The sequence below is a fragment of the Schistocerca americana genome, chromosome 2 (genome assembly GCF_021461395.2).
Source record: "Schistocerca americana isolate TAMUIC-IGC-003095 chromosome 2, iqSchAmer2.1, whole genome shotgun sequence".
In the NCBI taxonomy this organism is placed as follows: Eukaryota; Metazoa; Arthropoda; class Insecta; order Orthoptera; family Acrididae; genus Schistocerca; species Schistocerca americana.
Window position 1 is genome coordinate 991,245,699 of NC_060120.1, and position 11,803 is coordinate 991,257,501.

Consider the following 11,803-nt stretch of genomic DNA (forward strand, 5'->3'; position numbering starts at 1 on the left):
TTAGTGATGTCAAAGTAGCTTTAATAAGTATTTATTAAGAAAACAAATTTCTTCTTAACATCTCAGTAGTTCGAAAGAATACAGGGTATAAAATTAGATCGTTTACAACGATTCAGATTTTAGATGGGAGGGGAGACAGTATGTTGGTTTGATGCTACAACACTCTTGTAGAAGTATAATTGTGGTCAGGTACTTGTATACCGTATGATTTACCGTATGCTATTTAAAGATGATGGTGAAAACTTCTTCCAGGTTTACGTATTCACACATTATTGCTCCATTATTGCTCCAAAGCCATATAAAATCAAAAGATTGGGTGAAATATTTTTCTAATGGTCTATAGTACTGAAGCGCATGTGTCCAGTAGCGTTCTTTTGCCAGAACCATAATCGTTTTATAAGTGTCATTTCATAATCCTCCATCAGCTCTCAAAGTGTCCTACTAACATAATACCTAGACACGAAATAATTTTCATTGTGAAGGGTTCTGAAAATGAGAAAACCTCCTTATAATCACGTTTTTCTACGACCCCATCGGAGGACTACGTTGTTGTAAAGAAATGTCTATTTCATAAACAGATAATTATTTGTAAAAGTTTCTTATCCGGTGTTTAATGATTATGTACATTTGATCTTAGGCATTACGACGACGAACAGACGGTCGCTCTGTGTAGCCATCATCAATCTAGGCTTATTGCAGTAACGCTCTAAGAAAGCGCGACACACCTCGCTAGTTGCCGTCGGGTGGGGGAAATGTGCGGTGTATATAAGGCGCACAGTAACCCGACAGTGGCATCAGTCATTGCCTGCTCCACCTGTACCACCTTCAGCAGCAGCAATGAGGATCCTGGTGAGTAGCTTCTCGACATGTAAGCTCCGCTCCGCAAGTTCTATTGTGTTTTGGTGACCATCTTTATCTAGTGACTGAAAGAGTAATATTTATAAGCACCATCAGAAGAAAGCATATGATCCCTTTGTTCATGAATTAAAAAAACATTAGTAAAAGATAACACTCAGATTCATATTAATTTTTACTATTAAATATAGACTGATGACGTCAGCAGTTAAGTCCCATAGTGCTCAGAGCCATTTGAACCATATTAAATATATGATGCAATTAAATTTTTGGGCCAGTTTCTTAAGTAACTCCCAGTGCTGGCTTTGCTGCAACTACGTACGTTTCTTCATTCCAAGAAAACCTCGGAGATAGCATTTCATCATAGTAAATGTGCAGTCATTTGTTGGCTGATGATGAAAATAAGCACAAGATATAAAGCAGGAGTAACTGGTTAATAAATTTAGTAGTTTTGCAACATATTGACTGTATCTGTGCCATATTAATTACTCATTCACAGTAAATGTTAATCAGTACGGAAATACATACACGAAAGTTTGGGAAGACGCGTGTGGTAATCATATCTCACTTTATGATGCACTTCATGCTGATCATCGTTTTGTAAAATCATCTTTTTGAAGCAAGGGAAGGAATCATTGCGACGTATCAAAACCTGAATCGTTTGACAAACTGTATTTCCTTATTATAACAGCATACTAAGGACATAAGCTGAATAAATCTCTGAAATATACCAAAGCCAATATTCAGTGTTTCGTTTACATGTTCATTGATCGTATTGCCTTCCTGTGCTACGATGTTGAACGAGTCAGTTTTACATCTACAGCATACGTTCTTATATAAAAATATGCCAGCCAGCAGATATCCTCACAGTGGCAACAAACAACTAAGTTCCGTTTAGTATAATTTAGTATGTAGTGTGTCAACGCTCATAGCACTATTCGACCTCTTCGATGCACACAGTCGGTTTTAACAACAATTAAGAGGCAGACGTAAACTGGATACTAACTTGAGTGTTAATGTTTCTGAATGGAACCGAAAACAAATTATTTTATAAAGAGAGAACAGATTACGATGCACGCTCGCGTTAAGTGCTGAGATAGTGCACCAAGTATGGACATTACAGTTGAGGCCTGAGCTGGATTAGATTAAGCAGGGAACAGTAGTGAACATTCTGAGTGAACTTTATCCTGCCATTTACCACTGTTAATAGATAAATTCTAGTTGTCTACTTTGATACTCCTACACTAAATGTTGCTAAATAACCACCATAAGAACTGAGCAGGGGCTGTTGCTGAAAGTTCGTTTACTTTGCTCTTGTTGCCGAGTTATATCAGCAGGTATTCATTAGAGATAAGTAAATTTACATTTATTATTCACTACACTCCGTTCTTCATATTTAACAACATTCGTTTCAGCCTTATTTGCAGCCTATTCTGCAACTTTTCCCGTCCTAAGAAATAAGTGAACGTACTGTACACTGGATGAGTCATCTCAATCGAAACATCTCATGGCGCAAAAAAAAAGAAAAAAAAAGCACAGCCAAGATTCCAATGAATGGCAGGGGTCTTCGAGGTTCGGCAGTTTCCTTTCTGTTCGACGGTGCTCTTGGTGAATAATAGAAGATAAATCCCTTTTTATTGGACTCTGTTTTTACTGCATAAAATGAATAATTTTGTACCGTAACATTATCAATCTAATAAGGCATTAAACTAATGTTATAAACTCAAATTCATAGACTGAACTTAATTCAAAGCGGTTGTATCAAGAAGCCCGAGGAGGGGGAGGGGGGAGGTGGGGGGTGCCGACAGACCTTGAGAGAGAGTGAATCCTCCTGAGTGTGTTACCATGATTGAAGGGTACCATGTAGACAGCTGTTATTATACGTCTCCCTAACGTAAACATTTACAAGTAAGGACCATTTCTCTATGTTTGTAACCAGTGTTAAAGACACTATAAAATGAAAGATTTTCTTTAACTGTATGTATGTCTGTGTGAGAGTGTGCATGTGTGATTATGTGTGTGTGTGTGTGTGTGTGTGTGTGTGTGTGTGTGTGTGTGTGTGTGTGGGTGGGTGTAATAATTCCTTTAGTCAGGCGTTAGCAACGCAAGCAATTAATGAAACTGCCTGTTCTGTTAAAGAACAAATAGAAAAGATTTTGAAATGTAGTGAAACCATACACACACAACAAACGCTTTCACACTTTCGTTAATAGATTTTTTGTTTCACTTTGGACAGGACGATGTTGTTGTTGGAAAACGTAGTATACTACTATGTAGTAGCATACCAACCTATCTATCATTGACAGGAAGATGGACTTTGCTGTTGATACCTGTTGCTGTCATTTTCAGGTGTGCGTGTTCCTGTTTGGACTGGCTCTGGCCGAGGAGAAGCAGGTAGAAAAAAGGGGAGTGATTGGTTCCCTGGGTGGCTATGGAGGTGCGTCTATTAGCGGAGGTTATGGAGGTGGCTATGGCGGCGGCTTTGGTGGTGGTTATGGAGGTGGCTACGGAGGCAGCTATGGAGGTGGCGTCAGCTCTGCAGTTGGAGGAGGTCAAGTAACCAACATTGCCATAACCAAGCAGGTGCCCATCCCGTACCCAGTACCAGTGCAGCGTACTGTCCCAGTACCAGTCAGGGTTCCTGTCACGGTGCCAGTCAACAGGCCGGTACCAGTGCCCGTCCCACAGCCGTACCCTGTCCCCGTGCAGAGGCCAGTCCCAGTACCCGTGAGTGTCCCTAGCCCAGTCCCTGTACCAGTACCACAGCCCGTCGTCGTCAACCAGCCGGTACCTGTCGTCGTGGGAGGAGGACCTGGTGTCGGCGGAGGTCTCGGAGGCGGCTACGGCGGCGGCATTGGTGGAGGCTACGGTGGAGGCTATGGAGGAGCCATCGGCGGTGGCTACAGCGGTGGCTACAGCGGCGGCTACAGTGGTGGCTACTCTGGGGGCATTGCTGGAAGCTATGGAGGCTACGGGAAATACAGCCACTAACATCAGCAACTGAACCCAACAACTCGGACATAACACGCCACCAGAACTTCGTTGCATATTTCTTACAATGTTCTGTAATTGCAGCAGAAAATAAAAAACATTTGTAACATAGGTATCTCGTTAGTTATTGTCGCCCATAAAAATAATGCTGTTGTTAATCTATTTTGTTTCCGGGTTTCTATTATGGAATTTCTTCACTGTGAATCAATATTTGCTGTGAAAATGATGCTAGGAAATTCAGAATTTATTTTAGTCTTCCATACTCAGTGTTCTATTTTCTCAGACAGAACATTTTAAAACTAGAACTCCAAAATTCTACGGTGTTATATATTATGAACATTTTACTGAAGGGTCTTTTCCAGACTTTGATATCATCACATATCACACACAGCCCATATCTTTCCATTGTATAATATAAATGATTTGTGGAGACTCAAGACTAAGAAGTAATGATAGTAGTGGTTATCACTAGGTAGTATTTAGCTCTTTTTATGTTTGCAGTGGTGCAATACAGATCTCAATAGAAGAAGTTGATAATATTTAATGATTTTATGCAAACTTCGGTAACGTTATTAATTTTTTGCTTTAAATAAATTAATTCATACGTAAACACTCTTTCTGTGAGCGATAAAAACACATTATAGTGTTCTCCTTAGCCAAGAATACAATAGAAAAATTCTCTCGTTGCACAGGATTAACTGTTTTTACTGTGTGTAAGTAAGATTCACCGTGTTAAGATTAAGACAACTACACATTTCCTTGTTTCATCTGAACATTGTGCGACTTGTTTCCTCAACGATCATATATACTGATGACAGATTTTCCATTTCTCACATTTACAAAAAGAAAAAAGACCATCACAACAACCGGTTGTTAGGCTCAGGCTAGCCAAATGTGAAAGTTCAGAATAGGCAAATCAGGTTAGGGCTTCATATCACTGTAGCTTCTACTACGCGTGTCTTACAGTTTCTGTAAACCTCGGGAATAAAAGAGAGTTTCTTAATACAGCCACTAGTGCAATGAAGTTTCACTTTTCTGTGCCGTCACGTTGTGAGCATTTGGTAAAAGCAGGAACAAGTAAATGGTAGTTGTCTTTGTTGATGTCTTCAGTCCAGAGACTGATCTGATCCAGCTCTCCATGCTACTCTATCCCGCGCAAACTTCTTCATCTCTGAGTAACTACTGCAACCTGATTTAATTCGACAACATTCCATTATCCTAGTTTTGCTTTTGTTGGTGTTCGTCTTATATCCTCTTACAAATGGTTATGATTTGAATAAAAATACCTCTTGCAAGTTGATTGCTTAGGTGTTCATAACTGTGCAGTCGCAGAGCCAAACATAGATCATTACAATGATGAAATTGCCTTGAAAATTATTTACAATGTTTTCCGAAATGTTACGTATATTAAAACACGCCTTCTTATGAACTAAGACCACATAAAGGTAGAGTTGAGTATCTTGTTCAGACGGTATTCATTGATTTATTGCCAATGATGCATTCTTACATCATAAGGACAAAACTCTTAACGCGACACTGGCGTTATCTCGTCGAAGTATCTAAAAATATGGATGCTGTTAGTAAGTAGCTGAATGATGCCGCACAATTGTAGTTTTCTCTGAGTATTTTATTCTTCGAGGCACTGATCTACGTTTACGTAAAACGCGAAAACAGCAGTAGAAGTGCTGATATCTAGGTAATTGTTAAACATATGAACTGCAGTAAAAGTGTTAAGAATTAATAACAGGTACGAGAGATCATGCAGAAGATAACAGGGACAAGAACACCCAGTGATCCACAAGAAGTGTCAATCGGAATACGTTGACGCGAATCTGCATATACTGGTAAGCCGTTAAGATACCACACTTGAGAAACCACCCGAACTTACAAAATGTATCGATTTACATACTAGCTCATTTGGTAAACAATAGCCGGAGGTACGTTGAAGAGTGTACTAGGATACAATGAAAAACGTACAGTACCTCCTGACATTATTACTATTTATTTACTTACGTAAAGCGAATTAGGAGTAAAGCATGCAATGGCTGAGACCATTATGCTGTCCAGTTAAGCTGTTTTGTTCCTGAATAAGTTCGTTATGACTCTCTATGTTTCGTTTATGGCCGTTTCCAAGTGATGCACGTTAATGTGATTTAGTGCACCAGGGCGATTCAACGATGGGAGACACAAGTTACCAGCGTGGAATTGCTAACGACACAAAAAATACTGTTAAATTTCATCTGGTTATCCCAACTAGCAACAACATATATAATTTAGTTATAACAGTGTATATTAGGAAAAGTGTAATATATCACGTAAGAGCCTGCTAAAAAGTTATCACTAGGAGTCGCAGTCCTTTGTTTGAGGCGGATCGCGATGAGTGTTGCCTGAATGCACACCTGTAGCTGTTGGCAGAGCAGCCCTTGTGAAGCAGTAGTGTACTGGAGATTTACGAATGAGGACGAGGCAGCCCCTTGGGCATGCGTGCAGTCTACATGTCCCCTGCACACCACAGCATCGTGACCTCTCCATGTCGCAGTCTCGACCGGACACCAGGTGGCAGGACCAGCGCTGGTAGAGGATGCCTCTTCCGAGGGACCTGTTCACGTTCATACAAATCGAAATTAGTATCACGAACATTTCGCCACCGACAGATATTGAGGCCGGTGTGTGGACTACGCGAGCCAGTTCTTCCGGTTTCTAGAGCGTCTCCTGGTCTCTGATTGGGCGTTACTCATTTCATCGTTTCAGGACGCTCTCAAAGCCTATCGTAGAGACCAAAGCCGCTGTTCCCAACTGTCATCGAAGTTCCTTTTGTGCACGTAGACGATGCTGAGGATAGATTTTTCTGTGCCTGTGTTGAACCTAACCTGGACGACGTCCTCGGAACTTGGATTATTTCCATAGAAGTGTATTTTCCTGCGAAGCTCCTAGCGATGTTACTACATACTAGAAACAGTCAGATGACTTTTAGATAGCAGCACTGTCAAGCCTCTGTATCATTACCTAGTGAGACCCTGCATTTTGGGATTTTTGTTGTCAGTAAACTTGTTGAAACCTAAACATTGTTTTCCCTGTATCCCTGCGAGGGACAATGCAGCTGGCAACGATGATGGGATGAACGTATTCCACGTTCTTGTACTTGAGATCCATGCTGCAGAACTACCATTCATTCAGTGAACACAATTTCCTATGTAACCCCCCTGCTAGAAAAGTTCACGCCTGTTTTCGAGCGTCCCACCTCTGGCATTACCAATTTCGATGCGCATATCGACCTTCTCCTCACATCCCGCCCACGGTTCCTCATATTCCGCATGTTTCGTTGCTCATGAAAGACAAATTACGAGACGAATTACACCAGCTCCAAGACGCGGGCGTCATCACTCCAGTGGCCGACGACAAATGTCGGCAACTCCCATAGCTCTCGTTGGAAAACCTAATGTGTGCTACGAGTGTTCGGAGATTTTAGCTCAACGGCCAACTCACAATCCGTTCTCGAGATCTTCTTCACAGAAATACAAGAGGAAAATACCAAATATCACAGCGAACACGACTCAGCTGAAATCTGTCCTGGGACAGTTAAACTACTACAGACGTTTTATCCCCCATGCAGTCACCGTCATGGAATCACTACAGCACCTATTACACTGAAGTGCCAGACGGAAATGGACTCCAGAACAGATTGTTTCTGACAATGGCCAGAAATTCACACCCACTATGTTCACCCAGTTTTACGAGAAGAATGGCATCCGTCTGATCCACACATCGCCTTTCCACACCAGTGTGATCGCTAAGATGTTGGTCAGGACTTTCAAAACCCGGATGACCAGTCTCCGCAAGCACGATCCATTGGACGACGCCCTCTTTCTATTGCCGACATCCTATCAGGCCGCTCCCCAGCAGGCCCCTCCCCAGCATAGAACCTGCGTGGACATCCTCACTGATCCCAGCTCTCTGTTGCACCCTCAGTCTGCCCCCCTGTAGACTCAATTTTTGAATATAAACTTGTAGTGCCACACTTTAAGAAGACTACTAAGTGTGTTGTCGAAATGTCGTGAGCAAAGCGGAGTCGTTTGTACAGAAATCCGAAAACATACAATCGGGCAACCACACTGAGACAAGAATTAGAAATTGCGTTATCATCACGAAAACATGAGTGAAATTTAAAGAAAATGCTTGTGTAATCACATACGAGGAATACCTAATTACTTAAGAGGGTATCTGGGAATTATACGGTACATTCACTCCTTTAGTAGCATGTTAGACTCTGGTCATCCCTTCTATGAAAGCGATTTTTTTTCAGGCCAGAAGTGTAATTTCAAGCGATTCCTCAAATATATAATAAGTATTCACATTTTACACACAACATTTCTTGTGGTACAGTCTTCCAAAGTTGAACACCAGGTGGAACTATGCGCCATGGAGTTCAACTTCATCATAAGGAAGATGAATATATGTACTTTATGGATAGACCTCACAAGCGTAGATCATTCATCCTGTTTTGGTTAGGAGAGTGCAGACACTGAGATGGAGATCAGCTTTTTGGTCATGCGACATTTCAAACTTATTAATTTTATTTACAGGTCTAGTTCCATAAAACCAAACTGAGAAGCAAATCTCCTAGGGCATAGAACGTGTCAGTACATGAAATTACAACACAAAAGTAATAACAGATAAAATAAAGTGATTGTGAACAGAAAAATAGTCAAGCCATGAGTTTAAGTATATGCAGTCAATAATATAACTTAGGAATGAACTTAATTTTTCAGGGAACTCCTGGACAGAATAGAAGGAGTGACCCATGAGTAAACTTCAATTTCGATTTGAAAGCGGGTGGGTTACTGCTAAGAATTTTGAATTCTTGTGGTAGCTTATTAAAAATGGATGCAGCAGTATACTGCACACCTTTCTGCACAAGAGTTAAGGAAGTGCGATCCAAATGCAGATTGGATTTATGCCTAGTATGAAGTGAGGGAAAGCAGCTAATTCTTGAGAATTAGCTGATATTGTTAACAAGAAACGACAGTAAAGAATATGTTTGTTGAGAGGCCAATGTGAAAATACCCAAACTAGTGAACATAGGTCGAAAAGAGGTTCGTGAACTTACACCATTTGTTGCCCGAACTGCCCGTTTCTTAGCCAAAAATATCCTTTGAGAATGAGAAGAGTTACCCCAAAATAAAATACTGTAGACTAATTTTCGTGTGGAACGATAACTTACTTGAGATACTGTTCGGATAGTAAAAATGGCAGCATTAAGTCTTTGAACAAGATCCTGAACCCCTGGGCTTTCCACGACTGCATATTGTCTATCCAGACGCCTACAAATTTGAAATGTTCAGTTTCATTGATCAAATACCCGTTCTTGAAATTAAAACGTCGGATTTTGTTGATTTGTGTGCTAGTAACTGTAAAAACTGAGTCTTACTGTGATTCAGCGTTAGTTTATTTTCTATAGGCCATGAACTTACGTCATGAACTACACTAATTGAAAAAGTGCCAATGTTGCACATAACATCCCTTACTGCCAAGCTAGTTTCATCAGCAAACAGAAATATTTTAAAATTTCCTGTAATACTACAGGCCAAATCATTTATATAAATGAGAAAGAGGAGTCACCCCCTACACTGATGCCTAGGGCACTCCCACATTTGACTGTGTCCAACTCAGACACCACATCACAGCCATTCTCAAAAATGTGAATAATGACCTTTTGCTGTCTGTTGTTAAAGTGAGAAGTAAACCAACTGTGACCTACTCCCAGTATTCCATAAAATGATGGCATAGAAATAGGTCTAAAATTGTCTACATTATCACTTTCTCGCTTTTTATAAAGTGGTTTTACTACTGAGTACTTTAATCGTTCAGGAAATATACCATTCTTAAACAGAAAATTATAAATATGGCTAACTACAGGGCTAAAATGCGCAGCAGAGTACTTTAATATTTTGCTTGACACTCCATCCTATCCATGAGAGTCTTTAGTTTTCAATGATTTAATTATTGTCTCAATCTACTCTTTGTCGGTGTCACAGAAGTGTATTTCAGACATCAGTCTCGGAAAGGCATTTTCCAATATGATTCCCTGTAGAAATTAAGTCTTTATTTAATTAACCAGAAATGCTCAGAAAATGATTGTTAAATACTGTACGTAATGTGACTTATCAGTAATAGAAATATTTTTACTGCAAACTGACTTTATATCGTCGAGCTTGTGCTGGTGACCAGACATTTCCCTCACAACTGACCATATGGTTTCAATTTCATCCTGTGAATTAGCTATTCTATTTGCGTACCACATACTCTTTGACTTCCTAATAACATTTTGAATCACCTTATAATGATGTCTTTATTTATGTGGCTTTATTGTGACTACTTCTGACATTTTGATATAATTCTCGCTTCGTTCAACATGATATCCTTATCCCACTAGTCATCCACCCAGACTGTCTTTTACTGATAGTACCCCGTTCAGAACGTTCTACTGGAAAGCAACTCTCAAAGAGCGTGATAAATGTATTAAGGAAAGCATTATACAGTTTTTGTTATCTACGTTATCGGCACTATAAGCATCCTGCCACTCTTGTTCCTTAATGAGGTTAAAAAACTCTCCACTATCGTTGGAATAGCTTTCCTACATAGTTTTTAATTATGTGTAACTTTTGTTTGAGTACTAAAGCGTTTTAGTGCTAAAATTTGTGCATCATGGTCTGAAAGGCCATTCACCCTTTTACCGACAGAAACCCCATCTAGTAATGAAGAATGAATAAAAATATTGTCTACAGCTGTGCTACTGTTCCCTGTACCCTAGTTGGAAAAAACACAATCTGCATAAGATCATATGAGTGTAGGAGATCTACCAACACCCTTTTCCTTGCCCAATCATATAGAAAATTAATACTTTAGTCAGCACATATAACTAACTCTTGGTACTTCCTATAAAGTGAACCAAGTACCCTCTCTAGCTTGAGCAGAAATGCTCTAAAGTCGCAGCTGGGGACCTATAAACAACAACAATTAGAAGTTTAGTTTTACTAAATTCAACTGCACCTGCACAACATTAAAATATCATTTCAGCGCAGTGCTGTGCTATGTCTATGGGCTCAAATGTAATACTGTATTTAGGTATATGGCCACTCCCTCAGTCTGCAAGGAACACCCTGAAAAAGAGCAAGCTAATCTGTGTCCTGGTAAATGAAGCCTCTGAACTGTCATATTATTTAAGTGGTGCTCTCATATGTCAGTAATGCCAGAGTCAACATGTATAAGCAGTTCACTAACTTTATCTCTAATATCTCAGGTATGCTAATTCCTTCTCTACTTGGATAACTGGCCTCCTCTGAAGGAATTTCTGCATGGTGATCCCACCGCCACCCATTACATTGTCACCTGTAAGTTTTGCCAGCCTCCCCTCTCCATACCTAGTGAGTTGCAGGCCATGCCTAGTGAAACCCGGCCTATTGATATACTCAATTGGCACCACTGCAATGTGACCCATGCTCTTTTCATCAGAACCTTCTCCATCTTCATATTAAAACACCTAAGAGCAGCATTAAGATGTGGCCGATTGTGACACTCAAACAATTGTATTAAGTGCACATTAGAGCCACCAGTTTGAGTACCTATCTTTACCAGGTCACCACCTACATCATATTCCCCATCCCTGTCATGGCTATTCCCTGGTCCACTCACAATCACAACCCGATTATCATTTGTAAAATTCCTTCGTAACTCCCCAATGCTGTGAGTCAACTCAGCCAACCCTGCACTAGCCTCCACAATACTGATTACCTGGTACCCACTCCCCAACACGTCCTGCAACAGCTCGTCCACAGTTCTACCATGCGAGGTACCTAGCAGCAGAACCTTCTTCTTTCTGTTAGAACTTGCAACTAACTTAGGCTAGGTGGCCTCTAGCATATCAAATCTGCCTACTGGCTCTCGGTCCATAGAAGCA

General features: G+C 40.4%; 1 protein-coding gene across 1 annotated transcript; it reads left to right on the plus strand.

Annotated features, from left to right (window-relative positions):
• Positions 1 to 799: 799 nt before the first annotated feature.
• Positions 800 to 3,957, plus strand: LOC124595110 (cuticle protein 79-like). Its single transcript, XM_047133707.1, has 2 exons — positions 800 to 849; positions 3,205 to 3,957. Exons 1-2 carry the CDS (start codon positions 838 to 840, stop codon positions 3,844 to 3,846), a joined length of 654 nt encoding a protein of 217 aa, XP_046989663.1. The 5' UTR covers positions 800 to 837; the 3' UTR covers positions 3,847 to 3,957.
• The last annotated feature ends 7,846 nt before the right edge of the window (positions 3,958 to 11,803 follow it).